The sequence below is a fragment of the Anolis sagrei genome, chromosome 2 (genome assembly GCF_037176765.1).
Source record: "Anolis sagrei isolate rAnoSag1 chromosome 2, rAnoSag1.mat, whole genome shotgun sequence".
Classification (NCBI taxonomy): Eukaryota; Metazoa; Chordata; class Lepidosauria; order Squamata; family Dactyloidae; genus Anolis; species Anolis sagrei.
In genome coordinates this window covers 162,953,528-162,981,231 of record NC_090022.1, presented here as the reverse complement: position 1 = coordinate 162,981,231, position 27,704 = coordinate 162,953,528, and the positions used below count along the sequence as shown (strand labels likewise).

Genomic DNA, 27,704 nt, shown 5'->3' with positions numbered 1-27,704 from the left:
TCTTACTTGATTAGAATGATTTTTTTTTTGCACAATTTAGGAATCAAAAATGTAAATCTTCACGATTTTGATCCTCACAGGTATTGAACAAATTATTTTTTTTTCTCTTCACTGTGAGAAAATTGGCAGTGTACAAATACTATTCACAAACAGATTAAGAATTATTCTTAACAAAAATGTATACAAAAATATTAGTTTCTGGAAGCAAAAAATATTTTTGCCCAGAAAATAGGTTTTCCACACAGATAATAATAGCTTTTTCTGGGGGGAAAGCTATTTTTCTCTCACAATTGTTGTGCAAAACTCCCATGCACCTTTCACACAGTCAGTCTTGAACAATGAAGACTCTGTCTATAATTATCTTTATGCAGAATTCTCTTTAACACTTGAGAAAGCCATTCTTGACTATTTAAAACTATTTTGAATAGTATATTCATCCCTACTAGAAACCAAGGAAAATATTCTGGATACAAGAGCAAAAGGGAGCCCAGTTGGTATTGATGCTGGCCCCATTTTGGTGCCGTATCACAATCTATATTTTGATGTTGAAAAGAGAGATTTTAACATGGAAACAAAATGAATGGATCATGGTCTGATCAGATCATAGTGAGCACAAACCAGACTTTAGAGCGGTGGTTCTCAACCTGTGGGTCCCCCGGCATTTTGGCCTACAACTCCCAGAAATCCCAACCGGTTTACCAACTGTTAGGATTTCTGGGAGTTGAAGGCCAAAACATCTGGGGACCCACAGGTTGAGAACCACTGCATTAGAGGAATATACCACACTATTCCAGAGCTGCAGAAAGCTTGTATCACTGTGAATGCTATTCTGTGTGATTGGAGACAACATTGTGTAATTCACAACTGCATTGGGGGCCCGCAGCTTAGGAGAGAGGGCCATCACATCAGTACTGTATCACTATTAAATTTATTGAAATCCGAGTTTAATTTGAACAAAAAAAAAAAGAGAGAGAGGGCACAAAGCGCCACCTTGGCCTCTGAAGAGCTGCATGCAGGCCATCCTTGTTGTATAGCATTGATATGGTGTGCACTGTATAAACTGTTTTAAATTGTTTCACATCATTTTTAATTCTTTTAGACTGTTTTAAATTATTTTAGCTGTTATGAAGCATTCTGGGCCCTTCCTTAAGACATTTTGATGGAAAGAAAAATATCAATAGTTTAAGATATAAATAAAATCTCAGACTAGTAACCTAGGTATGCTGTTTGAAGAAACGTTCACAGAAATCACTAGGACTTGCTTATAAAATGTGGCTAGTGATAATTTGCAATTTTGCCATGACATCAGATGTTTCCATGTTTAGGTTCTTTCAGCTGAGATGGGGGAGGGATTCTGTTAGGATGGACAATGCTTTTAGCAATGTTGTCCTCTTTCTCTTCTACTGGAGGTTGGACAGTATCATGGCTAAATGTGGCAGCTCTAAAGAAAGACATTGTATTTCGTTCAAACCATTTTCTACAATTTTTCAGTAAAAGAGTTCTTGCTGCACATTTATTTCTTTATGACATTTATATGCCACCCTTCTCACCATGAAGGGGACTCAGCTTACAAGTATATATTACATACAATATATTATATCATTAGCATAGTACAATATCAGCATTAAACATTGCTTTATTGCACCATACCACTATATCGTAATATTATTAGTAATATTACATGTAATCTATATAAATAAAAATGCAACGTTCGTTTGTGGGATTAATATAACTCAAAAACCACTGGGGGAATTGACACCAAATTTGGACACAATACTCCTATCAGGCCAACAAGTGACCATCACTCATAAAAACACTGAAAAACACAGAAGGGACTTAAAAAGCCAAAAAACAAAAATTATATTACAATGCATGCGCAAAACCACATATATACACAAACATACATATATACACATATGCACAAACATACACACACTCATATACACACACACAAAACACATATACAGAGACTGGGCCACAGCAACGCATGGCAGGGGACGGCTAGTATAAATATATAATTATAATATCATATTATTATTATTATTATTATTATATTGCATTACATAACATTTCCATTCATTGTGTCTCAACGATAACAATATAATATTTTCATATTTTATTATATGAAAAATTTTCTGATTTCCTGCATGTTGTGTATTTTACAACTTCTTAAACCTTATAAATTATCTTTAATATTTATTGGTTGGTTCCTACAATTTTACTTGCGGGTGACATTTTGTTTTTGTTTTTCTATACTGCTCCTGGTGTTGCACTGGGTGAACACACAGTGAGAAAGACAAAATGGGAGATGGTGGAAAAACACCCGAGAGAGTTTTCTTCCAATGTCTTTTAGCAAAAAAATAAAAAAGTCAATTGTTGTGCCATGCTAGAAGGTAGTTCCCTGCTCCATTATTTTCATCCTTCTTGGCTGTCCAGCATGGATTTTTTTCCCCAAAGCCCCTGAAATCTGGAGTAGCCCTGACTAATCAGATGTGGCTCCATTGCAGTGGAATTTGACCCTGGAAGGACTGTTGTAAAGTCTACTGTAAGTCACCAAGAAAGAAGAATCATTTCTCTCATAGGACAAACAGAACCAAGGGAAAGAGAAAATGTGGAGTTCTCTCATAGTTGACAAAAAGGTTATTATTTTTATTTCTATAGAGGATAAAATGATAAACTAAAAAAATAAGGGATAGTGCTCAGTTAAAAATACCTCAGTGCCTCAATGCCAGCAACATCACAACATAGTTGAAAGCTGTCACATGATTCTATGCCACTACTTGACCAGTTATCCTTCCCAATGCAGAATTGAGCCTTCACACTGGAAAAGACACTATTAGGCAACAAGATTTCTTCATAATGAGGAAGGTCCATTGCTTGATATTTTGCATCCTCGTTTCTTTTTCCAGAGGAAAAGATGCAGAACACAATCTTTAAATAAAACACTCCAAAGGGAAATTCGTGGCCTCCCTACTTTCTAAAACCCAAAAGGAAACAGACAGAGTGCCTTTATTTTACATAGTTACTTCATGTTCTGAAATTCAGTGTCTCTGGCTTTGCAACTACTAGACCAATTAGCCAACAATTACTATTTTGTTTTTACAAAACAGCACATCCTTCTGTTACTAATTCATGGTACATTGGCACCCTCTTTCAATTTACAAAGTGTAAGAAGCCAGGTAGCAAAGAAGCAATTCTCAGAGGCCATAACTACGAGATGGACTATGTTCTAGTGCCAAGTATAAGGCTGGAGGCAAAGTTTGGTTCTATTTGAGGGGAAAATGCATGATGTCATCTGTTGATTTGTGGCGACCCCATAAATTCTATAAGGTTTTCTTAGGCAAGGGACACTCAAGATATAGTTTTGCATTTTCCTTCCTCTAAAATATAGCCTACAGCACCTTGCATTCTTTGGCAGTCTCCCATCCAAATCCTTACCAGGGCTGACCCAAAATCAGATAGATTTTGGTGCCTTCAGAGTGCATTGGCAAAATGACTCCCTGAAAAGTTCCCCATAGGGCAAAGCCTGATTTCTCTGATCACACATGAAGACCTGTTTGGATTTCAGCTGCTATTCCAGAATCCACAAGGATTGACTGTTAGGGTTTCAAGCAGAGGTTTTCATCATCTCATCCCTAACTACTTTAAAATAGTGTGGTCACTGAAGTAGGGGCATTCATTTTTTATGATGTAAGATGCCTTGAGTCCCAAACTGAGAAAAAAAGACAGGAAAGCAATGATGATGATGTTCGAAATAAGAATTCTTACCCCTCAATTACTATTTCCTTTGATTTCCAGATTTCTAGTAATGTTGCAACTTAAAATTTCACTTGAGCTTAGGCAAAGGGTGAGGCAAAAACAGCAAACAGAAGAGCTCCAGGTGGGAATTATTTTACGTATCTCAGTAGTAATTTGGGAACTCAAGGATCATTTCATTGACAGGAGCAAAAATTTATTTTGGGGGCCAATGCCCTCCTTCCCCCTCCAGAGCTATAGTCGAGGTAATGCTACAGATAATGCCTGGGACATCGCACATGTCAGAATGTGCCTTATTACATTAATCATCCTGTCATTCTTTTCAAAATTCAAAAAGTAATCATCTTATGATTGCCGTGACCAATTACGTCAGCAACATGCAGAAAGGGGAAAACCTCATAAAATCACATTTTAATCCACCATTGTTACCAAGCCTTTCCATTTGCATCAATTTTCTAATTTCTAAGGCCTTGATCTTTCTCTCTGCTCTTCTAACTCGAGATGTTTACATTATTTCTTCAAAGAGATACACTGAAAGGTTAAACAGCATCTTCATTAAAATAATATATTAAATAACAGTAAAAAAAATTACTGTTGGTAAATTACTAATGGGCCAGGCCATCTGTCACTCTTCTGACCCATGCCTGATATACATACATTATATATAATATAATATAATATAATATAATATAATATAATATAATATAACAATATAAACATTTATTTGGGGCACTATGAGAAACTTTTGCTTCAAAAGGGGTCCACGTCTGAAAAAGTTTGAGAAACCCTGGCATAGGGAGTTTCTACAATATCTTTCGTAAGAACTTGGGGAGGGGGGCATGGGCCCTGCATGAAATTTTAATGCACAGCTACATTCTCAGGAAATATGTATGATTAAAAGCTTATATTCCAATCTGAGCTGGCCCATTCCAGATAGTCTCAGCTTCATTCAAGAAAATATTATAAACATGTATTTATCCACTGTCAGTATGCTTATTGGACTAAAGCCATGTCAGAGACAATGACTTTTTAATTGGAAAAGGAAGTACCAGCAAACTGGTACAGGTGAATACTGACAGCAGTGATATTGAGTGAATTTTCAAGTGAACAGGGATTGTGGAGTTTGCTGATCAGGACTGCAGCATGAGAAAAATATTTAATTTTATCTTTAATGTTTTGTTCCCTAATGCAATCCAGTTACAGACAGGGGTGGTAAATAGTACCAGACAGAAACTTGAGTTATGGGCCAGATTGTGACACAAATTCACTTGTTGAAGCCTAGAATATCTTTCTTTATTAACTCACTGCAGCACCAACAAGTGTATACTATGTGTATACTAAAGAAAGATATTATAGGCTTCAACAAGTGGATTTGTGTCACAATCTGGCCCATAACTCAAGATATACACTGCTTCTTGGCAGGGGATTGGACTGGATGGCCCATGAAGTCTCTTCCAACTCTTTGATTCTATGTGGATATTTGGGATTACAAATAAAAATGCTTCATAACTCACATACATTTTGATATACCGCCCCCCCCCCCCAAACACAATGGGCCCAAGCTTATTCCTATCATTAAATCTATTGATGTGGACCTATAATGAGTAATAGAGTGGAGAATTTGCTGGATCTATGGCAAATGTATGGATATTACAAAACAAGATAAAGATAAACCTTGTATGGCATGGATGACATGGGTAGAGGTAGAGACACAAAGGTATGGTCTTAAATCCTAGCTCACTGATGAACCTCACTTTGCAATATCAAGTCTACTATGATCTTTCAGACTAACATACTTCACAACACTGCCTCAATGACACATTCTAGGGATAAATACCAGGATATACGTGGCCAAGAAAATACTTTGGACCTTTGCTTTCCACTGGAGTTTGGTTCCAGGACACTCTGTGCATACCAAAAGTGGTAGAATACCAAGTCCATTTATATATAGATAATAATGTCCCTTTTATGAAATAGCAAATAACTCACATAAATACCAGAGAGAGGATCTGTGCAATAGCAGAAACCTACAGCAGGGTATGTCTATATTTCAACTCAGTGCTAGGTACATGGCAAGATCAAAAAATGTAAAAATGTTTTAAGCTGTATTTCAGTTCAAGATTGTACTTCTGCTGTGTAGTTAATGTATTTCCACAGTATTTGTCCATTTAGGGGATAATGTTAATTTTCTAGATAATGCTTCCTTCCTGGTTATTATTATTATTATTATTATTATTATTATTATTATTAAGCTTTATTTGTGACATGAATTATAGTTGTGAACCTTGGAGCATTTTTTAATTGCTTTGGAAGCTTGGAGACTGGGTGGTTCTATGGATTTCTCCTATGTAAGAATGCATGATTATTTTTTACAGTAGAAAAAAAAATCATACTTACCATATGACCTATTATTCTGTGAATTGTTCTAGCTTTATTTTTTTATTGAAAGTTTGCACTTTCTCCAATACTAGAATGTATCTGACAAACTCTCTATTCCCACAAAACACAAAAACACATAACCAATATACACACATATCTGTCCATTACAAATAATTTGGATAAAGTACTGTTTCTATGGATGTAGACTTCTGGGTCAATTGAAAGAAAACTAAAATTATCCATGGTTTTGGCTTGTCTGAATAAGACCTTTAAAAAGTGGCTGGAATATTATGATTTAGAAAAAACACTACAGATTTTAAATTTAGAAGTAAATATTAGAACTGAAGTTGACAATACAGAAAATGCCCTTATTGTTCCTAGCACTACATCCAAAGTTGAGCTAAAGCATTATCAATTAATTAGAAACAATAGCTAACCTTGGTTTTAATGTGGTTATTATTTCCCAAAGCTGTGAATGTATTTTCTCTTGCAAATCCAAAATAATAGTGGAATAACAAATGTTTTTTAAGATGCTTGATACATGTGATGTTTTTCTGAGAAGGTGTTTACATCAACTGAACCTTTATCTAATTAAGTTATTAATTATTCTTAGCTGCAAGTTGAAACAATCAGCTTCTTTATCTCTCATCCCAGCACTTTATAATTAAATGGTATTGCATGCTTGGCTAGATAGTATTTTGTTGGGTGGGCCAAAGAGGGTCTTTCCTACCACCGCCATCTCTTCTATGGAAAAGAGAAAAATCTACTCTTGTCTCTCACAGAAATGGATGGAAATGTTTAAATGGACTGCAGAACTGCATAACCACAGAACCAGAAGAATCCCAAAGTCATCAGATCCCAGCCACAAGGTCTATCATCACTTTCCCACCCCTAATCCAGACCGCATTGTCCTACAGACAGCAGGAGAGAATATGCTCTAATCCATCAAGTGCTGCAGAGCTGGTAACTCGCATGATGGACTCTTTCGCACATCTCTGTTTGACTTGGAAAGACACTCCTTCACAGCTTAAAAATATTTATAGCCAACAAATTCTTTTCTTGAAGCAAAATTCATCAAATGAAAGTTAAAATTCATTTTTACAGCATTCCAGATACCTGAATATTTGCTACAGTAAATGTGTAAGACATGAAAGAGAAAAAAGACACACACACAGACATACACAAAAATCTGAGATAAACACAAACATGGGAATTCCTGTTGGTCCTGGATCCCTGACTTATGCCCAGTGTAGATTTATTATCTGTCAAATAAAATTAGACATTACACAAAAACTGCATGGTATTACCATGAGGGCTCTTTGTTAAAACCAGCTTCTTTCAAGGGTGTGATCAAGGCTGGAGAAGTGGGGTGTTTGCAGGTGCTTTGAACCTCCTTCGCCCACTGCTACCTTGCTCCAAAATTTCACATGTGACTCTCCCTTCCCATGTTCCAGACACACATTTGGAAGCCCCACAGCTTTTCCAGTCCTGGTCATCACTCCAGAAGCAGCTTGCCCTATTTAGGAAACGGCACCAGAGAAAATTTAAGCAGGTCTGCATCTAAGATCCAGTTTAGCTCTCATATTTCTTTCACACTTTGCAGGTTCATTGCACGAAATCCCAGGAAACACCTGTGGTATATACCTCTAGGATGGCTTTTCAAGTGCTAGGAAGCCCTTTTTGTCTCAGTACACAATTACTTACTCAATTCTTTTTTTGCAAAGTCTCAAAACTATCCTTCTAATCCTTATGAGTCTCCTCCAGAGGAATGGAAGAAAATTCCACATAACAATCAAAGAAACAAAGAAACAAACTATCACAAGGGTAGTAGTTATTCCAGTCCAAGAAATCACCCTCTCCTGGAGATGGGGGTGAATGCAAAGCAGGTTTTGAGTTTTAAAAAAAGAAAAGAAGAAATAGCATTATTTTAACACAAGCATAAGAGGATTTCGTTTTTTCCAGCCTCTATGCAAAACAGCTGTCTAGAAGTGAGCAGCCAAGTCAAACCTTATTTTTCTCCTGTAACAGTGCCAAAATTTCAAGGGGGTGGGGAGCAGAGAGAGAATTCATATACTTGGGAAGTCTTTTCGGAATTTGGATCCAAAGATGAGTTTACTGAAGCAAGGCTTCCATGACAGTTGCTTTTGTGCAGAAATCACAAAATGGTGGCACTGCCTGTTCAAGTCCTGCTGATTTTCTCATTCAAGATGTCCGATGCAAAAATCCAAATATCTATACATGGGGTCAAAGAGTTGTTAAATTGAGTCTCGTGTTTAATCTATTTACCCAAATGTCAATAGTTTCCTGCAGTTCAATTAACCTTAATAAGGATAGGAAAAGAAATATATTTCACAAAAATTTTCCATCAAAATTCTAGAGTTTTATTCTAGCCACAATATTTTGCGGTCTCTACCATATCTTCTCACCACACTGAAACAGAAGACCGCTCATGTTTTGACACATAACAGTTGTCTTTGGTAACATATTTTTAAAGATACATAACATACTGCAACAGACAATTTTCATTCTTGCTGCTACATGCTATTTTTGAGCTGAAGGATAAAAGCATGGGTCAACCATTTCATTGTGAGAGACACACAAAAAAAATCTCTACCTGGTTATGACCTATAAAGCTCTACAGGTCCCAGATTGGGACTTGAAGATGGTAAATATGGAAAGGATAAAAGAGGAAATAAGAGGAAGAGACTTAGATTGGTACAAGTATCTAAAATTGGGTAAATGGCCAAGTGACATAAGGAAAAAGTATAATGGAGGTAGAGAATATACAAAAATAGAAAAGATAATAACTCAACGGGAGATTAAGAAGAGAATGTAACATTAAAAAGCACAGTAAGTGATATCTATACATTATTATTAATGGATGAACAAGAACAAGTTTATTTGAAGGACGTATGGGAAGTAGATTTGAGGGGAAAAGTGAGTAATCAAGAATGGGCAAGCATATGGAATATGAGATTACTAAAAATATGTCTATAAGAATTAAGGAAAATTACTATAAAACAGTATGGAGGTGGTATCTAACTCCCATTAGATTAAATCAGATTGATAAAAATAATACTCAAATCAGTGTTGGAGAGGCTGTCAGGAAATAGGGACATACTTTCATATGTGGTGGTCATGTAAAGCTATACAAAAATTTTGGAAAAGTATATTTGTATACTTATAATACAATATACAATAATACAATAAATTATATACAATATATTATATATTATATACATTATATATATATATATATATATATATATATATATATACTTATATACAATATTATGTATTATATACAATATACAATTATACAATAATAAAAATAGAAATTGGGATTACACCAAAAAATAGCATTATTATTTATACATGATAGTACAATTCCCTTACAAGAGGAGAAAGAACTGGTTTCTAATTTGATAACAGCAGTTAAATTGCTAATAGAAAAAACTGGAAAGAAAAAAATTCAATTAGAATAATGTTATAGGGAAATTTGGAATATAGCTATTAATTATAAGCTAACTTGCAATATTAATATTAAATGGGGAATATGGAAACAAACAGATTATTGGAAAATATGGGGAAAATTTATTGAATATATCTTTAATGAGGGAAAGGGATATAAGCCAGCAACAGAAGCAATTAAATTTTGGAATTGTGAAACAACATGAATTGGTTGGTCCTGGTGAAGGGGGCACAAACTAAGGGGAAGAGGGGAAAAACAGTATAATCATAATTATAAAGAAATAAAACATATATAAGTAGATACAAGGTGTGTGACAGAGTTAAATGTAGCATAAGTTATAATGGAAATTTAAAAATAATAAGAAATATGCTTAAAGATGTTTTTGATTTTTTTCTTTTACTGTTAGATTGTATATAATATGACATACTCTTTTGTCTAAGATATTGTAAAAAGAGGGAAGAATATATGCTTATCCATTTTGTTTGGCAAATTTTTATATATATGTGTGTGTGTGTTCTATAGGGCTCAGATCTGGGGTGTTTATTGTATTCTGTCATGAGAAATTGCCTATGTTTTGAAGTCTTCCAGAGAGGCCACTCTCTTCACACCAGCACCACTATAGATATATCTGGAACATATGAGATAGCTTTCTCAGTGGCTGACAAAAGCCACTAATCCATCAAGTCCAAGACCCTCCAATCTTCTGTCTTGTCTTCACTTCCTATGGATTTCAAAACAACTGATTTTAATTTCAGAAGGAACTCTTCAATACCCTGGTTCCTAAAATAAGTAAGAAGCCGAAATGATAACAATTGACATTTTCGAAGAAACATGCAGAGTAGTAAAGCATCTGATTAACTCACTCATTTTACAAATTGCATTGTTGGCTTGGTTTCTTTCATGCAGGTACCCACCCTTCCTTCCAAACCTCTAAATTGCAGATTTTGGATAGATGTATTCTAATCTAGGAGGACATTACAGGGGTGGAGCAACAAGACAAGTTGCGGTTGTCCACATACCTCTAAGCCACACAATCTGTAAAGGCAGTAATAACTGTTGCCTTTCCGAAAACCATTTTCCTCTTCCCTTTGACCTGCCTGCAAGACCAGGAAAAAGCAGAGGCCATGAGACACAGCCTGCATGGATGTTTATAAGTCATCCTGTGTCAACACTGGATGGGCCTGGAGAGGCAGGGAGGAAGCAGCTGTGGATGAGACAGTATCTGCCTGACCCCACATCCCCCTCCTTAACACAAAAGGGCTAAATCCCACTCTACGGAGGAAGGGAGAAAGCTCGGTTCCTAAATGGGAGGCCTCATCATCTTCTCTTGCTACACTGGCTCTGCCGAACTGGCTTCGTATACAGTCAGCCATCCCACCCTCTTGCCACTGCCTTGGAAAATGAAAGCAAACAAGAACTAAAATAAGCCTTTTGTGGCGTTGTGTTGACACTGCTGGTTCCAGTGAAAGGATCTTTCAGACTGGACACCTAAGTGGAGAAACAAGTGAAAACTCACTGAGCAGCAGGCTCTGACAGTTTACACACCAAATGGCAGATTTTCTCCCTCCTTTCATATTTGACCCTGCCTGGTGTTATAGATCTAAAGTAGCTCCTAAATTGCAGTGCAGTTCAGTGGGGAAAATAAAAGGAAGCCAACCCACCATGGATTATGTTTGATATCCGACACTATGTCAGAAATACAAACTAATCCTTGAATACCTTGAATGTATGTAGTCATTGATATGCCACTTTTTTCACAGAGTGGAATTCCCAGAAACAGTCAATTAAAAATGTTTACAGTTTTAAAAAAAAGTCAACAAATAATCAGTATAAAATCATTTTTTAAAATAAACAAAAGTTTATAATAAAAATAACACATCCCAATAAAAAGCTCCCCTGCTTTTACATTAAAAGTATTCTTAAGCAAAAAACCAAAACAAAAAACCACCACTTTGCCTGCTGGCAAAAGCAGGTCAGGGAGGGAACCAGCCTGGTTTCCTATCGAAGGGACTTCCAGAGGATGGGAACAGCCACTGAAAAGGCCCTCTCTCATGTCCTCACATAGCAAACCTGTGACGGAAATGGGACTGAGAGACGCCTCCCCCTGTAGATCACAAAACTCTGAAACAGGAAAGGGAGCTCTTTCAGATAGTTGGACCTAAGAGATAGATACACTACTTTTATCAGTGCTGGCACTCATCCAGTGTGACTTCATAGTACTTGCTGGGAACACTGAAAGTCGATTCAATCCAAATTTCCTATTGTGTCAGAAACAGTCCAATTTGGAACACAACTGATAAACTGAATATATTAACAAGAGAGAATCAGCGACAAAGTCCATCCTACAATGTCTAGGCTTGTTTATATGTTTTATAGAGTTATAGGATGAGTGGGGAATTAAGGGAGACAACTGTGTAAAAGAGAATATTATCCTTGACGAGAGGAGTGCCATTCTTCTTATGTACTCCCGGAAAGGAGTAACTTCTTGCATGCCATTTAAAGTGGTTTTGAGCTTCATTTCCTCTGGTTGCAAGCCTTCGCTAAGACAGAAATAGCTTCTAAAGGTTACGTATGTAAGTATATATGTATGTATGAATTGAAATGGTCATGCAAGGAAATTGATATACCATCATAATTCAGCTTTCCTGTTATTTTTGTGCCACCTGGAAATAGAAGAATTAACACTGTGCTTGGTGTCTTCTTCCCTCTACCTTTAGCACCTTGGTTCACATCAATCAGTTCTCATATATCTTAAACAAGAGTTCAAGTAGGCAAGGATTTTTTTTCCCTGACCCTCCACTCTAAAAGAGCAATCTTCTCGCAAGAAAGAAAAATCATAGAATCATAGAGTTGGAAGAGACCTCGTGGGCCTTTCAAGTCCAACCCTCTGCCAAGAAGAAGGAAAATCATGAAAGGCCAGGAGAGTGCCAGATTTTCTAAACAACCCTGCAGGATATGTAGAGATCATCAGTGGCGACATCTTGCGCCTGATGCCTGTCACATCCAGCAGGATGGAAGTTCACAAGCCTCAACCTGGTAGAAAACAAAATCCCTGGGAGAAGTCATACAAGCTGCAGCATTTTCAGAAACTGGCACCTGGGATAACAGGCGGGGCAGATAGAAAAATGTGCCCAGAGCAGGAGGGATGGGAAAAATGCCCAAGTAATTTTGCTGATCTTTTTTTTTCTTTTGCCTACTGTAGGAAAGGAAAGTGATTTCTCTCACCTGAGGAACTCCTGACAATTAGCTTACCATGGATGAACAGTTTTAAAACAGGGAACTAAGTTAAAGGTATACAATCTCCTCATTCTAAATAACACATTGCCCAGTGATTCAAAAGGAATCAGGAAGACTGATAGTCAGCAGCTTTATGGGGATAGGAAACGAGGCAGCAACTCAGTTGGAAATGATGACTCCCATTACATTAACCTAAGTTTTCTCTATTTGATACTGTTAAAAAAAATCTCAGCTGAGGCACCACACCCTATAGGAGATCTAATTCTAGACTTGCATTTTTCCTCTGGCTCAGGAACCCCACTTCCCACCTAGAGTTTAATCCAAGAGCCTGCTATTCGCCATCTTATTATTGCTTCAAGTGCCTATCTACTTGTTTACAGTCAGACATACGTCAACAACATCCCACCATCTAGGAAAATTTATCTTCCAGAAGAAAATTGGTTAGACCAGAATTTGTTTCTCAACCAAACAGTAGGCTGGCTCCTCTGTTCTCCAGTGATGTTATATGACTTTTAGGTTATCAATGCTGGCCTATGGCTCAGTTGAGAATATAAGGAGTACACCACTCCCTTGACTGTTTAGAAATTTTTTGGTAAATTTCATTGATAACTATCCCAAAACCAGCTTATTATACTGAAGCAGTATGTTCTTCTTATGACAAAGAAGAGACATTAACCCAAGTGGCCTGAGAGTATATTGGCCCCTTCATTACTACTTTGAGAGAACAAATTGCTCGGCCTGTCATTAAAACATATAATAATTATGTTACTGTAAAGTACATCGCATTGGCTGAAAGGGGAGTCAATTATTATATAATTATATTGGATAATTTCATTTCTCATCTTGTTCGATACAGTGAGCTCTCAAATTTCTCTGCGAACCATATTATGGAAGCTGTTGGTCACAAGACACAGGAACACTGCCCAAGAGCACCCAGATCACACCTTGCAGAACGAAGCTATACCATCCCATCCTGAATTACACTACACATAGAAAGACCAGGTCGATACTGACCTGGCTCAAAATTTGCTGGACTTACTTGCAAAAGCTAAAATACAGTATGAGGCTCTTTTAATACTGAGAATGCTTCCCATTTTAACAAAATTATTATTGAGAGCAGATATCAGACACCTGATACAGTATAACCAATAGTCTCTGTTCTACCATATGTGAACTGGAAGGGTGAAGGCTCATAACCTGAAAATATTGGAACACTAAAGTCAATATGTCACTTCTAAAATCTCATCTGTCCAAGGCAACATGAGAAGAGTGGGTGAGAAGAGCGGGGTATAAAGATAGTAATAAACAAACAAACAAACAAGTAAGTTCTTTCTACACCATAACATATTAATCATGATGCCTTAATAAGTCCTATTATTCTACTGAATTTGTGAAGCTTGACAAAAACAATCCAGGCAAACAATACATTCTTAAGTAACAGAACCTCAGGGACAACTGCTATAGCGTAAAGGACATAGACACTTTATGGTGTTCATTCTTCATATCAAGCATTGAAAACTGTTAAATATATTTTGCACTCAAGAATCACGCCATTGTATCAATGAATGTGACAAGAAATAGAAGAAACTTATACTGTTTAGAGGGAGGGGCGACAATATTGACAATATAGACAAACTATTATAATAATAAAAAAAGAGAGAACGAGTGAATCCATCAGTATGACAGAAACAATAGTATGACATGACTGGGAGTGTTAATGCGAAGGATTGGCAGACCTGACCCAGACAAAAGCCCTTACCCTCTTTGCAAAGAATGCCTCTACCATGGCAGATGCCCTGGTTCATATACAGTCCTGGGACTATCAAGAAATAGGCAATGAGGAATGTGCATAATGTCCATTATAGTACAGAAATCTAGCTTTTATCAAAATTATATTTTAAAACAAATAAACACATACCAAGACCCATTCAGCTGCTGTTTGTTTTTAAGTACCGTGTAATTTGCCCTTGAGTTACCTAAACTTTAAGGCTAAAAAGACAACTTTTTGGCAAGATAAAAGTCTGTTATTCACACTGTACATGTGAGAGAGAGAGAGAGGAAGAGGAAGGAGAAAGGGAGATATTAATAGTAGGGCTCTGGTCAAAGTGATTATGCTAGTTTTCAAGCTGTCCCAGTATAATGCAATGCAAGAGAGAGTGAAATCTACTGGTGTGGATACCATGGGCACCAATACAATCACCTCTATGACTGGGAATACTTTCAGAATCTTTAAGGAGGTTTTATAGGTTTTGGTATAGTAAGTGGAGAAAGGGGTGGGAATACAAATGTACTTTTAAGTGATTCTTTTTTTTAAGTAGTGCAACTTTCCTCTAGAATCTAAATTAATTCAGTCAAAAGCAAACTGTTACAAGTACTAGTAAAGAGTGCTACTTCATAGACTGTGTAGCAGCAATTAGTAATCAGGAAAGCAACTACAAATGGGATCCAAGACTCCAGGAGTACTCTATCTCTACTAAGTCCTTTATTCAGTGTGCAAACCAGGCCTAGTACACCCGCAACAAAGGGAATGGTGATTGTTACCATAGCCTGTACACAGCCCAGTGACCAAACTAGTTGTATACAGGATGTTTGTGGTAGGAACTTTCCATGGCTTCTTAAGATCTGAACAACAACATTGTGTCCCTAACACTATAGGAGGGAGTCATAACTGTTCCCCATGCAATTTTCCTCAATTCAAATTATCCTTCACTCCTACTGCTGTTTCCTCTGGGAAGGGGTGGGTATGCAGGGAGATTTGCATAAAATCTTTTATCCTATCCCCACACGAGATAAAAACCAGCATTATTTTTACAGCTGAGATGAGACAAACTAAAGACTAGAGATGAAGTTATGACAGTTTGCATTTTTGTCAGGCTGTCATCTACATATTATTCTTTAAAAAATTACTCACTGCAGTTCTTGATGCTGCTTATATTGGAATCCAGTTAAAGCAAGAAAGCATTGTATTTGATTCCCGCCCTCTCCCCCCCCCCCCTTGTCATTAAAGTCATAGCTAGATAGAGAATATTGCCACCTTTTAGGGTGAACTTCACACCATCTTGGCAAACATGTGTTCCCATACACGCATCTGCTGCATTAATGCAAGTGCAAATCATTCACGTAGGAGAATCAATGGAAGGAAGAGATGGAACAGTCCCTAACCTTTGCTGTACTCACCATTTAAAAATATTTCCATGCATTTGAAAACATTTCTGTACTGTTCACCAAGTACAAGTTATCCAGCCACTAAACATCAGCAAAAATGCCAATACAAAAATAAATCATAACTAAAATCAACGATTATGTAGCATAATCAGTAGCCAGAACCTAAAAATTGTAACAGTTTCAAACAATGGGGTGAATTAAAATAGTTTTCAATATGTGTCTAAACTGCATCAAAGTTGGCCTGCTATTTTATTTCTTTTGAGGACAAATTTCCACCACAAAGAAAAAAATTACCCTCAGAAGATGTAACCCTGTACTACCTCAAAATCTGCAACTCCCCAGATTACGACAACGGCATTCCCAACTTCTGTCTTCTCCGAAGAACTTTGGCAGGAAGTTACAGGCAACAAGCAAAGCAGCCCAATGCCATTCAGGTTTATTTAACCAGGACTTTATTTTCAAGGCCCACATGAAAGGTGAACTTTCAAACTTGGGCAGAATGTAAAAACCAGTTGAAGCCTCTTCTCCTCGCCAAACGGTTGGTTTTGGCAGAAGCTTCGCTTCTTGTTCTGCCCTCGCGGGAACCTTCGAGTAAGTAAATTCAGTTTTCTCTCTCACCACATTTTTTCACCTGTTTTGTTGCATTTAGATCTGGTATTGAACAAAATATCTGAAGTGTTTTTAGTAAATTTCAAGGGAACAGATTTGCAGTGCTGCAGCCTATTAAACAAAGTCAATGCTTCACACTCAAAAAGACCATGGCATATCAACCATGTTTCTGGCTCAAGTTCAACCAACCACTGACAGAAATCCAAAAATTAAAAAGGGCCTTACAAATGAAATTTTTTTTTATAAGACCCTCTGTTAAAATAATTAAAAATAGCTTTTATGATGCATCTTCACCACCAAAATACTAGTGATTTGCTTTTAATTATGACAAAGCAGAGCCAAAAAAAATTATCTGGGCAATATATTTAGTATGTCTTTGGACCTTCTCTCTCATCTGTGGGCTCTTTGACTTGCCCTTCTTTCCTGCTCTTTTTCCACTCAAACAACAAACAAATTGTTAACTCCTTCATAATGAAAACAAATTTGGGAAGTGAAGGAATCCTACACAGGTAGTCCTAGGCCTACAGGAGGGCTTAGGTCTAGGTAGATGGCTTCCTTGGTGTTTATAAAACAGGGGCAAGAAAGATACGGCCTGTACAATCCCACTATGCTACATATGAGCACGCTTCTATGAGAGCATGCATATAAAAATAAAAATAAACATGACAAACTGTTCAGGGATCAAACACATTTCTAACTTTGCAGCTGCTTTGCTTGTAAGCAACAAAATGCTGCCTTAGCCACTATATTTATTTACAAATATATATTAGGCATATTTATATTGTGTTATTTACAGAGAGTGAGTTCATCCGACAAATCAATATAGCAGTTTACATGGTTAATTTGGGATTTAAATTATAATTCTTTAGAATTTACTACAACTTTAAGATGTAGTAAAATGTTCAATTATAGTTATAATATAAAATCTAAATTATGATTTTGTGATTTAATTTTCTAAGCTGCCTCTTAAGCACATTATAGAAAGAATGTCAATGTAAAAAAATAATTAACAAGTAGATAATGGATGAACTGATAGGTCAATACCCAGTTTTTCCTGTATGTACCCATATTTATGCAAATGTAGTTTGGGTAATATCTGAACTAGAGGGCTAAGGGCTTTATTTTTGCATGTTCTTGCATGTGAAGAGATCCTATGCCAGGGAGAAGATATCTCTAGGTTAAGAATAGGTATGTATTAAATTTTCTGGGGAAGAAATTGGGGCCTAGTTTTGTCATTACATTTGTACTGGGGAGAGGGGAGAAGACGATAGAAAATAACGTATCGAATAGGAACACTGTTCATTACTTGCCACGCTGGGAAGTGCCCTGAGCTGTGCAGAATAGATGATATGAGTCTGCCAGTAATGCCATCCGCAGGCGCTGAGATGAACCTCCTGACATTGTCCAGAGGCTGCTCCATGCACACTGGGTGGACATACTCTAAAAAAGGAGAAAAGGCTCCTGACAATATTATTAAACTGAAACTAAGGAAATACAAAACTATGTTGGGATACAGGAGATGATACAAAGGTAACCTGATTTGACACAGCAGAGATGTGCAGTTAGGAAAGGAAAAGTTCAGTTAGGAGGAGAGAGCAACTAGAAAAGAGGCTGAATGACCGGGTCTCTGACTATCTAAACAAACTACAATAAAATAAGGAAAAGCATGAGAATGAGAAATAAGGGAACAACAAAGGAAGGAGGGGACAGAGATTGGTAGATTTCTCTCAATCAGCACAGCAAAAGATAAACACACAAATCACCCCCCTGCCAGTCCATTCAGATCTCAAAGTCTGCAACAAATTAGGTGTATCTGGGCAAAGGCTAAAAATTAACCAGCATTTTCTGTTTCAACTGGAAACAAAACAAAACCAAAAAAGAGCCAAAATATGTATATTTTAAAATTAATAATGGCTGGCATGCACAGTGCACACGTGCACGCACACACACACACACACACATACAGCAGGGTTGGGGTGGAGAAAAAACAAAACAGAAACAAAACCAAATGGTTCCAAACCATCTCATAAAATGCTCCCTCTCCGTTGAGAAACTTGTTTCTACATGGGACAGCAGACACGGAAAATTTTATTGCTTGAATGCTGCTGTGTACTGTATAAAAATGTCCATGATTGCTTCTCTGTATATTTGTGGTTTTGCAAACCATGGGCACACCAATATATTAAATCAAGCCAGCACTGGGAATCAGGAAAGGGAGAGTGAGAGACAAATCAAGCAAGGAAAACAAAAGCCTCACTTTGAGATAAGTGCTCCCCAATTCCAAATCCTAATAAAACCAATCTTCTTCTCTTTAGTAAATGAGCATTTACATATTCTTATTCCCCAGCTTGCAGGAAAGGGGATTTTCCTCACCATGGGAAGTCCCAGCCATTACAGGCAGGAGAAAAACAGGTAGTCATGAAAGGTCATTTGCCCACTGTGACTTTTTTCAAAGACAGGGTGGGATGGGTCATCTTAATACAGTTTTAAAATTAGCAGTCTGCTAAATTTTGGAGCAAAGAAACAGAAAGAAAACAAATAACTTCAATAAAAAGTAACTGTCTTTAAAGTTAAGAACACATATAACAACTTTTTTTTTTTAAAAAAAAGGCAGCAACAGTGGAGCAGTGGAATTTGTATGACCTACCAGGAGTGTGAACAAAATACGCCAAGTAAAGATCCAGTTCTTTAATTGTGACTCCAATGTGATGTGGCTGGACACAAAGGCCCGGGTTTGAGCACTGCGGCGACTTGTACAGCCGCTCCCCGTCAGTACTTTCAAGAGGGATCCCTTTGAACAAGATGACCATAACTAGGTCCAGCCTCCAAACCTTGTCAGCTTGCCTCAGGCAGTCAATCCTGCGGATTTTGCCCTTCTGATCTGGGTTGGAGAGGACGCAACACGGTGCCTTCTTGCCCGTAATGGTCAAGACAAAGTCCTCACGAAATTCTGGGCGGATGTCCTTGCGTAGCTTGGCTAGCAGCCGGGACGCCCATTTCTGCTTGATCTCAGGCTTTTCACCCAATAATTCATCCTTCACAGCGCGCTCCTCATCCTTGGACATCCGCTTCTCATGCTTCTTAAAGTACTTTCGTTTCCGAGCTTGCAGGTTGAACCATGTGTAGGAAAAGGCACGGACATGAGGAAGGAGAGCTTCAATGAAAGGGTGGAATTCATCCTGAGGAGAATAGGACAAGAAGAAAGAGTGCAAAACATGAGAAAAAACTCATTAGAATAAGAAAAAAGGGAGAGCAGGAAATCACTCTTACCACTGAATTTTTTTCTAATGCCAAAAATAATTGCAAACTGAGGAACAAACAATTTCATCAGCAACAAACCAGCAGTGAGATAAAACGTACCAAAAGAGGGTTGCCAAGCAGGGACGTGAAAGGGTAGAGGATGGGTGCTGGGGAATAATTTCATTTCTTTAATGTCATATAAAAAATCTTTAAAAATAAGAATAAAACCATGGAAGTAAATTTTTGCTTTCTTTAAAAATAAAAGTTTGTTTGACAATGCTGTGATTAAAGGCAAAACTGATTACACACTCTCTCGCCAAACACAATGCCTTGAATTATTTCTATATAATTACATAATTTTAGGGGTCTGTCTGATTTTATTTATTTTATTTTAAAAAATAAAATTAAAAAGCATTCAGACAGGGGGAAAAATTGGAAATAATTACCATTGCTCTGGCTCATCCCGGCGAAGCTAAGCCCCCGATTCAGAAATTGTGGGCTCAGAATTGCAGAGTATGGAGTGGGGGGGGGGGGGGATACTGTGACTGTGAAGTGGAAGCGGGAGGAGGCAAGAACAAGGAGAAAAGTAAAAAATGTAAGAAGGAAGTGCACAGTGCACAGAAGAGAGAAGGATGTTTCCTAAATTAGATGGAAAGCAATTGTTGGCTCCCTTCTTCACTGCAAACCCTTAACCAGATTGTTCAAGTCTTATTCAATAAAAAGAGTAGGAGAGCAAAAAAGCATTAAAAATTGAAAAAAAATCAAGTTAAGAATGGAAACATCAGCAAAGAACAGAAATAATTCAACCTCACCCCCGCCGGCACAACAGAGAGAAAATAGGATCAAAAATACCAAAGAACAAAAGAATAAATACGAAATGTGATGATAGTAGTGGTGGTGATGATGATGATGATGATAACAATAACAGTAATAATAATACACAATGAGAAAAAAAATAAAAACAAGGGAGGGAACAACAGCAACTGATCAGGAGGGGGAGCTGAGAGGAGGGAAAAGAAGCTCGTTCAGCGTTGGCAAAGACGCAAAGATGCAACTTAGATGTGGTTCCCTCCGCCTGAGAACAGGGGTGATCGCAGGTCTAGGGGAAAAGGGACAGACTCCGCTCTGGAATCAGCTGTGATCGGCTGCTGGCAAAACCCAACTGCTGGGGTATGGGGGATTTGGTTGTTGTTGTTTCCCCCCTGTTTTTTTCCTTTCCCTTTTTCCTCTTAAACTCTCTTGCTTGCTTGCTTTCTCCTTTCATGCTCAGTCCCCAACCATTTGCCTGTGCCAATGCCAGCAGAAAAAAAAGAGAGAGTGAAAGGGGGGGGGGAGAGAAGGAGGATCCACCTATTTGGCAAGGAGACACATCGTGGAGCAGCCAATGGCTGCATCAAAGGGAAAGGGAGGTGGAGGGGGGGGGGGAGGTTGGCGGAGAAAGAATCAGGAAGGGGGTGGCACAGAAAGAGAGAGAGAGGGAGAGAGAGAGAGAGATTGTGCAGTTAAGAGATTGAAAACAATTTGCCAAATCGACAAGTTCATATCTAATGAATAAGCCAAGTCCAGCCGCAATGAAATTTTTATTGGACAGCAGATTTTGGCAAGGAGGTGACTGGCAAAATATTTTAAACAAATAAATATCCTAGCATCCACCTTTCTATTCACTCTCCCCCCCCCCCCCACAAAGACATCCCACAAGGCCTCAGAAAAAGCAGCTGTTCTGTCTTCTCTCTCCATCTCATTCTCTTTCTGTTGTCTCTCTCTACTCTCAACTATTTGTATAAAAAGAAAAGGCAAAGGGAAAACATTTCCTTCCAATTATAACATCTTCTCTTCAGCATGCATAGAATTAAGATATCGCTATCCTACTTTTTCTCGCTACCAACATTGTTTATTTGAAGTCTATTCACCCCCGCACTCGTAAAGATATTATTTCTCAAAGTTTCTAAGGTGGTCTGTTACAGAAAGGATTTTTCTTACTATGCTGAGGTTATTGGTAACATTGTGTACCTTGTTCCTTCTCCCAGTCATCTACTATTTCCATCCAGAAAATTCCCACTCCTTTCCAACTGTAACAACATCACTAGCAGATTAAATTAACTAGTCTCACATCCCACATGGAGGCTAGTCACTTAAACCAAAATCTTTCAATGGCACATACCACTACTATAACCTTAAAATTACAAAGCAATGTATTGCAAAGACATTAACTGTTTTGAAAGTCATACAGCAAAAAGCAAATATTTCAAGATATACCATCTCAACACTCCCTTCTTTTTATTGTCTTGTTATTATTGCTCACGTCACATGCTTTAATCAAAATGGAATCCATAAACGCAATTCCAGGAGAAAACCAGTAATTAATTTGAAATAAAGGCACCGGGAAAGTGGGGGGGGGGGGGGGAGGAATAATAGCATGAGGCAGAACAATGCAGAATATAATCCCAAAAAGGCAAGAAAAAGAGAAATAGAAGAGAAAAGAGAAGTGTTCAATTTCAAGAGTAGTTTTTGAAAGGAAGGAAAGGGGAGAAAAACACAAAGCTAAAATTAAGGGGTAGAAACTGGATGTGGCCCACACTTTTCTAACCGCCATCCCCAAATATTTGGTGTCGGAGAAGATCATAAAGGCAACAATAGGAGCACATTTCCTTGGCATGCTTCCTTTTCTAATCCTATCCATCCATATACATTACCACTCGGAACCTCTCCGTGCCAAACGGCAGAGACAACAGAGCAGTTCACTTCAGAGAGGGTGAATTTACATGCAAACTGGAGGTTTAGTCCCTCCAAAGTGAAAGACCCTGTACATTTAAACTGGAAAAAACATCTCTGAGTATTCCTTGCCTAAGAAAACCCTGTGAAATGCATAGGTTGTCATAAATCGAGGAGCAATGTAAGGGCACACATACGCACACATTCTTGTATCTCAATAGTCTCTGAGTATCTGCAGCCTTGACTATGCTTGCCTCGCTGCAGCCTTTGAGAGGCCAAATACTCCAGCAAGGGTGGGGTTGAGGGGTACTCTGTGGATATGGCATAAAAGTGGGACCTACGCCGAGCCCTTCCCTATTGCCCAGGGCCAGCTAAAGGCCTTTCTGCCAGGTTTCCAGCAGTTTAAATCAGAGCTCCCGGATTTATGCTCACAAATCAAAGGGCTTAGGCTTTCCCCCCTCCATCACTCCTTCTGTAAGGAATGGTGAGGGGCTACTTCCCCTCTCCGCACCCCACCCCAGGCTAACAGACCTGGTACCAGCTAGCCTGGGCCACATTAAAAGCAGGCTACAGGTTCTCAAACCTCTTCCTGCTCACTTGCTCACTCATAGGAAATAGTGGGAAAAACACAGGCCTCCCCACACCTCTCTGTGACCTTAGCGACAAACCCTCAGAGGACTGCAGACAAAGGTGATCTGTCCACAGCAGTGTTAGGTAATACCTGAGTCTACCCCTTCCCCTCCATCAGGCAGATTAAAGGTGGGTGTGCAGGCAGGCCGCGAAGGTGGAAGAGTTCCACCCAAACACAAAAGCTCAGAGATTATTTTTCAATATTTGGGGGGCAGGAACGGGAGAGAGTGGGTAAGCTGAAACACCAGAAAGGAGAATAAAGAAGATAAAAGGGGAAATGAACTCCTGCCCTTCTCCTTCCCTCCCCCCCCCCCCAACATTTTTGAAGTCTGTCACTGAAATTTAAACTTCATTTAAAGTAGTCACTTCCTTGTTACCTGGGAATTTACAGCTTCCCAGGTTCTTATAGACATAGGATTCTTCTTGTAAAAGGATGTCTTTTCTTTGAAACTTCAAGCATCTAACAACATTTGCATTTTTTAAAAAACAAACTAAAATATTGTATGATTGGTGACTATAAATTCTTGAACAGCTTTCTATGTGTAAGATATTGTAGCACAGAATTGTTTTAATTAATACTAAATTTGCAAAGACACAAAAGAGGAGCAGCAAACTCTGTATTATGAAGGTAAAACAAAACCAAACCAAATAATTTTCTTCTGTCACCAGCTGAACCATCTCTTTCCTGACCAGATTAGAAATTGAACACACAATAAAACAAGATGTACGAACCTCATCTTGGTCTAAGGTCAAATCGCATGCATGTATTGTGAAAGCAATGGTTTCATAAAATACTATTTTATATTATCAACAGCAACAAACAAACACAGTATAGTATAGTACTACCATGTTAACTGTTTTGGGGATGTCTTCCCAGTCTTGTATTTTTCCCCCCTTAGAACAGCAGGAATAGTAATGCTTATTTTAGACACACTTCAGGACTGTCGAAACACCTGCTCCCTACAATCTATTTCATAGCCCAGCATCCTCCAAGACAATACAAGGATTTTTAGGCTGTATTTCTTGCATTGCAACAACACACTGATTTCCCTGATGATGGTGTCACCCTCAGCAACCGCTGGGATTGTTTGTGTACAAAGGCAAGCCTAGGCAATGTTAGCCTGCATTAAAATGATACTCAAACCACAATTAAAAATTAATATGGATCTATAAGATCTTATAGCATGCCCATTCATTAAAATTAGTTTTTATGGCTTATACTGTTGTTCTGTCCTCCTTGCCCTTTGATACACACAGGATGGTGTATTGGTTTGAGCACTGAACTACGACTCTGGAGATTAGAGTTTGGATCCCTGCTCGGCCACAGAAAACCCATGACGTCGAGCAGTCACATATTGTCCATTTCAGAGGAAGGCAAAACCCTGAGAGAGGTTCACCTTAAGGTTGCTGTTAGATGTTCGAAACAACTTGATGACACAGAACAGTTTAAAAATCGCAACTTTAATTTTAAAAAGCTAATCTCCTTTTTTTGCATTCCTGACAAAAACATTAAATTAGCATATAACACACTATATGGGATATGTATAATGTTTTCCATCTTATTCATAATTTTGTAATTGTGATGCAATCACTGATAAACTAGAAAAAGAATTATGCATTAATCAGGGAGACATATGTGACAGATTCAATTAATTTTTAAATGTGAGTTGATATAAAAGTTAAGAGTGTACTGGACTTAACAGGAATATTTGCTACCCAATGCAAATGATACTATAGAAGAATTGCAATTGGAGCAACGCAAGCATCCAAACTTTCTGTGGGTTCTAGCCATGGGAACCGCTGAGTATCCAAAACAAGGGAATAATTATTCTAGTTCATGGGTTTTCGTTACGGTTTTGGGCATGTCCACTTCAGTGCAGCAATAGGAGCTAAATTCATATTCTTGCAAACACAGTATTTTAGCAGCGTGCTGTCTTTTGCTAAGATCGCACTCAGAATGAGCTTACTCCGTCACACGGTTACCACGTGAAATTCAATGAGGCCTATATCATCTGGATCACACTTTAAATTTGTAAATTTTACATCTAGAAAGAGGATGGTTTACTTATTAAACCATCCCTTTTTGGAATGACAACATCCCTATTTTTAAACATAATGTCATTACTGCTAGCTTTGTTATAGTAGGTGAGTGCGTTGACACAAACAATATTTATTTCTCAATTCAAGATGTTATTCAGGAGGTAATGTTATAAAATATTTCATCATTTGGAGCCTTTTTGTGTGCTTTTAAACTTAATAGCGAGAGAAGCACCTAATTTTAAATAAGTATCCTTCTTACCATTCACAAGTAACAAATCACTTTTTATAAAAACAAGTAATGCCAACAGGCTGCCTTTTGCAATAATGTTTCCAAGCTCTGATTAAGCCTACTGAAGAAACTGACTTTGATTGTTTCCCATACTCTAAGTAATATTTTGCGTAAATAAAATATTGTGCACTCCTGTGCACTCTCTCAGATAAATCAACAGAAGAGAAGAGAACAATACAGTGGAGGGAAGGAGCTAAACAAAAATAGAAACTTTTGATATAAACAATACTGGGGGGGGGGGGGGGGGGGAGGAAAAAACCAAACAAAATGTGATGGCAGATAGTATATCTCAAGTTTTTGGGGATGAAGGGCATGGCAAAGAAGAAGCCATATGAGAATGCGAAAGAAAAGTACAGAGTCAGACATGATATGCTTGTAATTAACTGTGGGTTGCAAATACACTCCAATACTACTACTACAACAACTACTACTAGCGTATCAGACATGATACGCTTGTAATGAACTGTGGGTTGCAAATACACTCCAATACTACTACTACAACAACAACAACTACTACTACTACTACTACCTTTGGCACTCACAATGTAAAGCCTCATTTCTCTTTTCAATAATTCCAAATGCATTAGCAAAAAATATATATGGTGCTATGCTAGTGAGGTTCTCAAGAACATTGGTGAGAAGAATTCTTTTTCTTCTTCACCACATGTTCCCATAAATTTGGGAAGGCCGTTCCTCCCTAAAGTTTGCCGTGATCGTTGCTGTGCAGTCTTCACCATGTCTACTGAGAAGGAAACTCTGTCATGTTTAATAGGGCTTGCTTTGAGATGTGTGCGTGGGGCTACAGGCCTGATGACTTTCAAAACTTTCCAACTCTTGGTGCCTTTCTTATTTATTTATTTACTTATTGGTGTCATTTTGTTTGTCCTTCCTTCTCTCTTCTCACTTTCACTCTTTTCCAGCAATAGGAACAACACATAAAGCTTTCTTGGGGTTGTCATAGAAACAGTCAGTAGCACCCTGGCAAACTACTTCCCTAGTGAATGAATAGCACATAAATTTCCACTCTCCACAGGGCTAGTGAAACCTACAACATATTAGCCTGTGGCTTGCCCCTGCCGGGTTTTTTCCCTCCTAGAGTGTTGAAATGAGAAAGCTTTAGCTAACAATGAGTCAGTGGGATTTTATGTCTGGTTTGGCTCAGATCCAGTGACTGTAATATGGGGTGCAGAAACTGAGTGGGATGAACCTTGCCTTTCCATTATTGTAAGGAGTTATGAAACGCCAGGTTTTGCAAGACACACACCATGCTTTAAGAACCGAAAGTAGAGTCCTATAAACACATGCCCAACCACAACAGAGCTTTCAAGAAAATAAAAATCACTAGAAGGAAACAGCCACCCCAGTCGTGGGTTTAGGGCAATTAGAATCCTTATCGCTGTTGCCTTAAATAGAGAGAACAGGCTCCGATTATAGGCTCTTTACTTTCAGATTTTGGTTTTTATGTTGTGCTGCTTTGCCACACAGCTTCTCGTAATCAGAATGCCAGCCCAATTCAGCCCTAAGCAAGGGACGGCCTCTCATTGAAGTCCCTCCAACATTAGACAGCATTCGTTTTTGCAAGCAGAGGAAATGTTTATTCACTCACGTCTCCCATCCTCCCTTTACGTATTACACAATAAAACCCACAGACCAATATAATTTGCTGTAATAGTTATATCAGTTTGATTCTCCTCTTCATTCTTCTCAGCTAACACAAGCGTCTGCCTGAAAAGTTTTTCTCTCTCTGACCTGATTTAGCACAAACAAGAGAAAACTGTACAGCAGACTCAACGTCCTAACGAACTTGAGTTAATTAATGCTAGGAAAGAAAGACGCTCCCTCTCAGCCTCTTGAATCATGGTTCACTAGCCTTTTCAATTTTCTATGTCCAAAAAAAAGGTGGGGGGAGGTCGCATTCAAATATTTTTTCCCCTGTCTGAGCAGGGAAAATAAACAATGTACAGAATGGGGAGGAACAGCGCCAATGGATAAATCAGTGCAAGGACATGTTATAAAATATTTTACTTTCTGAGCTAGCAGCAGGGATAAATGGGACAGAAAATTTTAAAAGTTTCAGAGTGCCTTCATAATTAATTTGGAAATAAAAGAGGAAAAAGTAGGAGTAAAAAATGCTTTCCCATGTCTTTGTTTCTAAATAACGGGGACAAAGAGTAG

The 27,704-nt window shown here is 38.0% G+C and overlaps 1 protein-coding gene across 12 annotated transcripts in view; it reads right to left on the bottom strand.

Annotated features, from left to right (window-relative positions):
- The window catches only part of NFIX (nuclear factor I X), a 316,203-nt gene that overhangs the window by 180,433 nt on the left and 108,066 nt on the right, over positions 1 to 27,704 (bottom strand). For 11 of the 12 annotated variants that reach the window (XM_060763577.2, XM_060763578.2, XM_067464018.1 and 8 more), the window contains one exon: positions 19,266 to 19,797. In XM_060763577.2, coding sequence (XP_060619560.1) covers positions 19,266 to 19,797 — 532 coding nt within the window. Of the gene's footprint in view, positions 1 to 19,265; positions 19,798 to 20,304; positions 21,156 to 27,704 lie in introns of those variants that run through there. The other variant, XM_060763579.2, reaches the window with a different exon arrangement.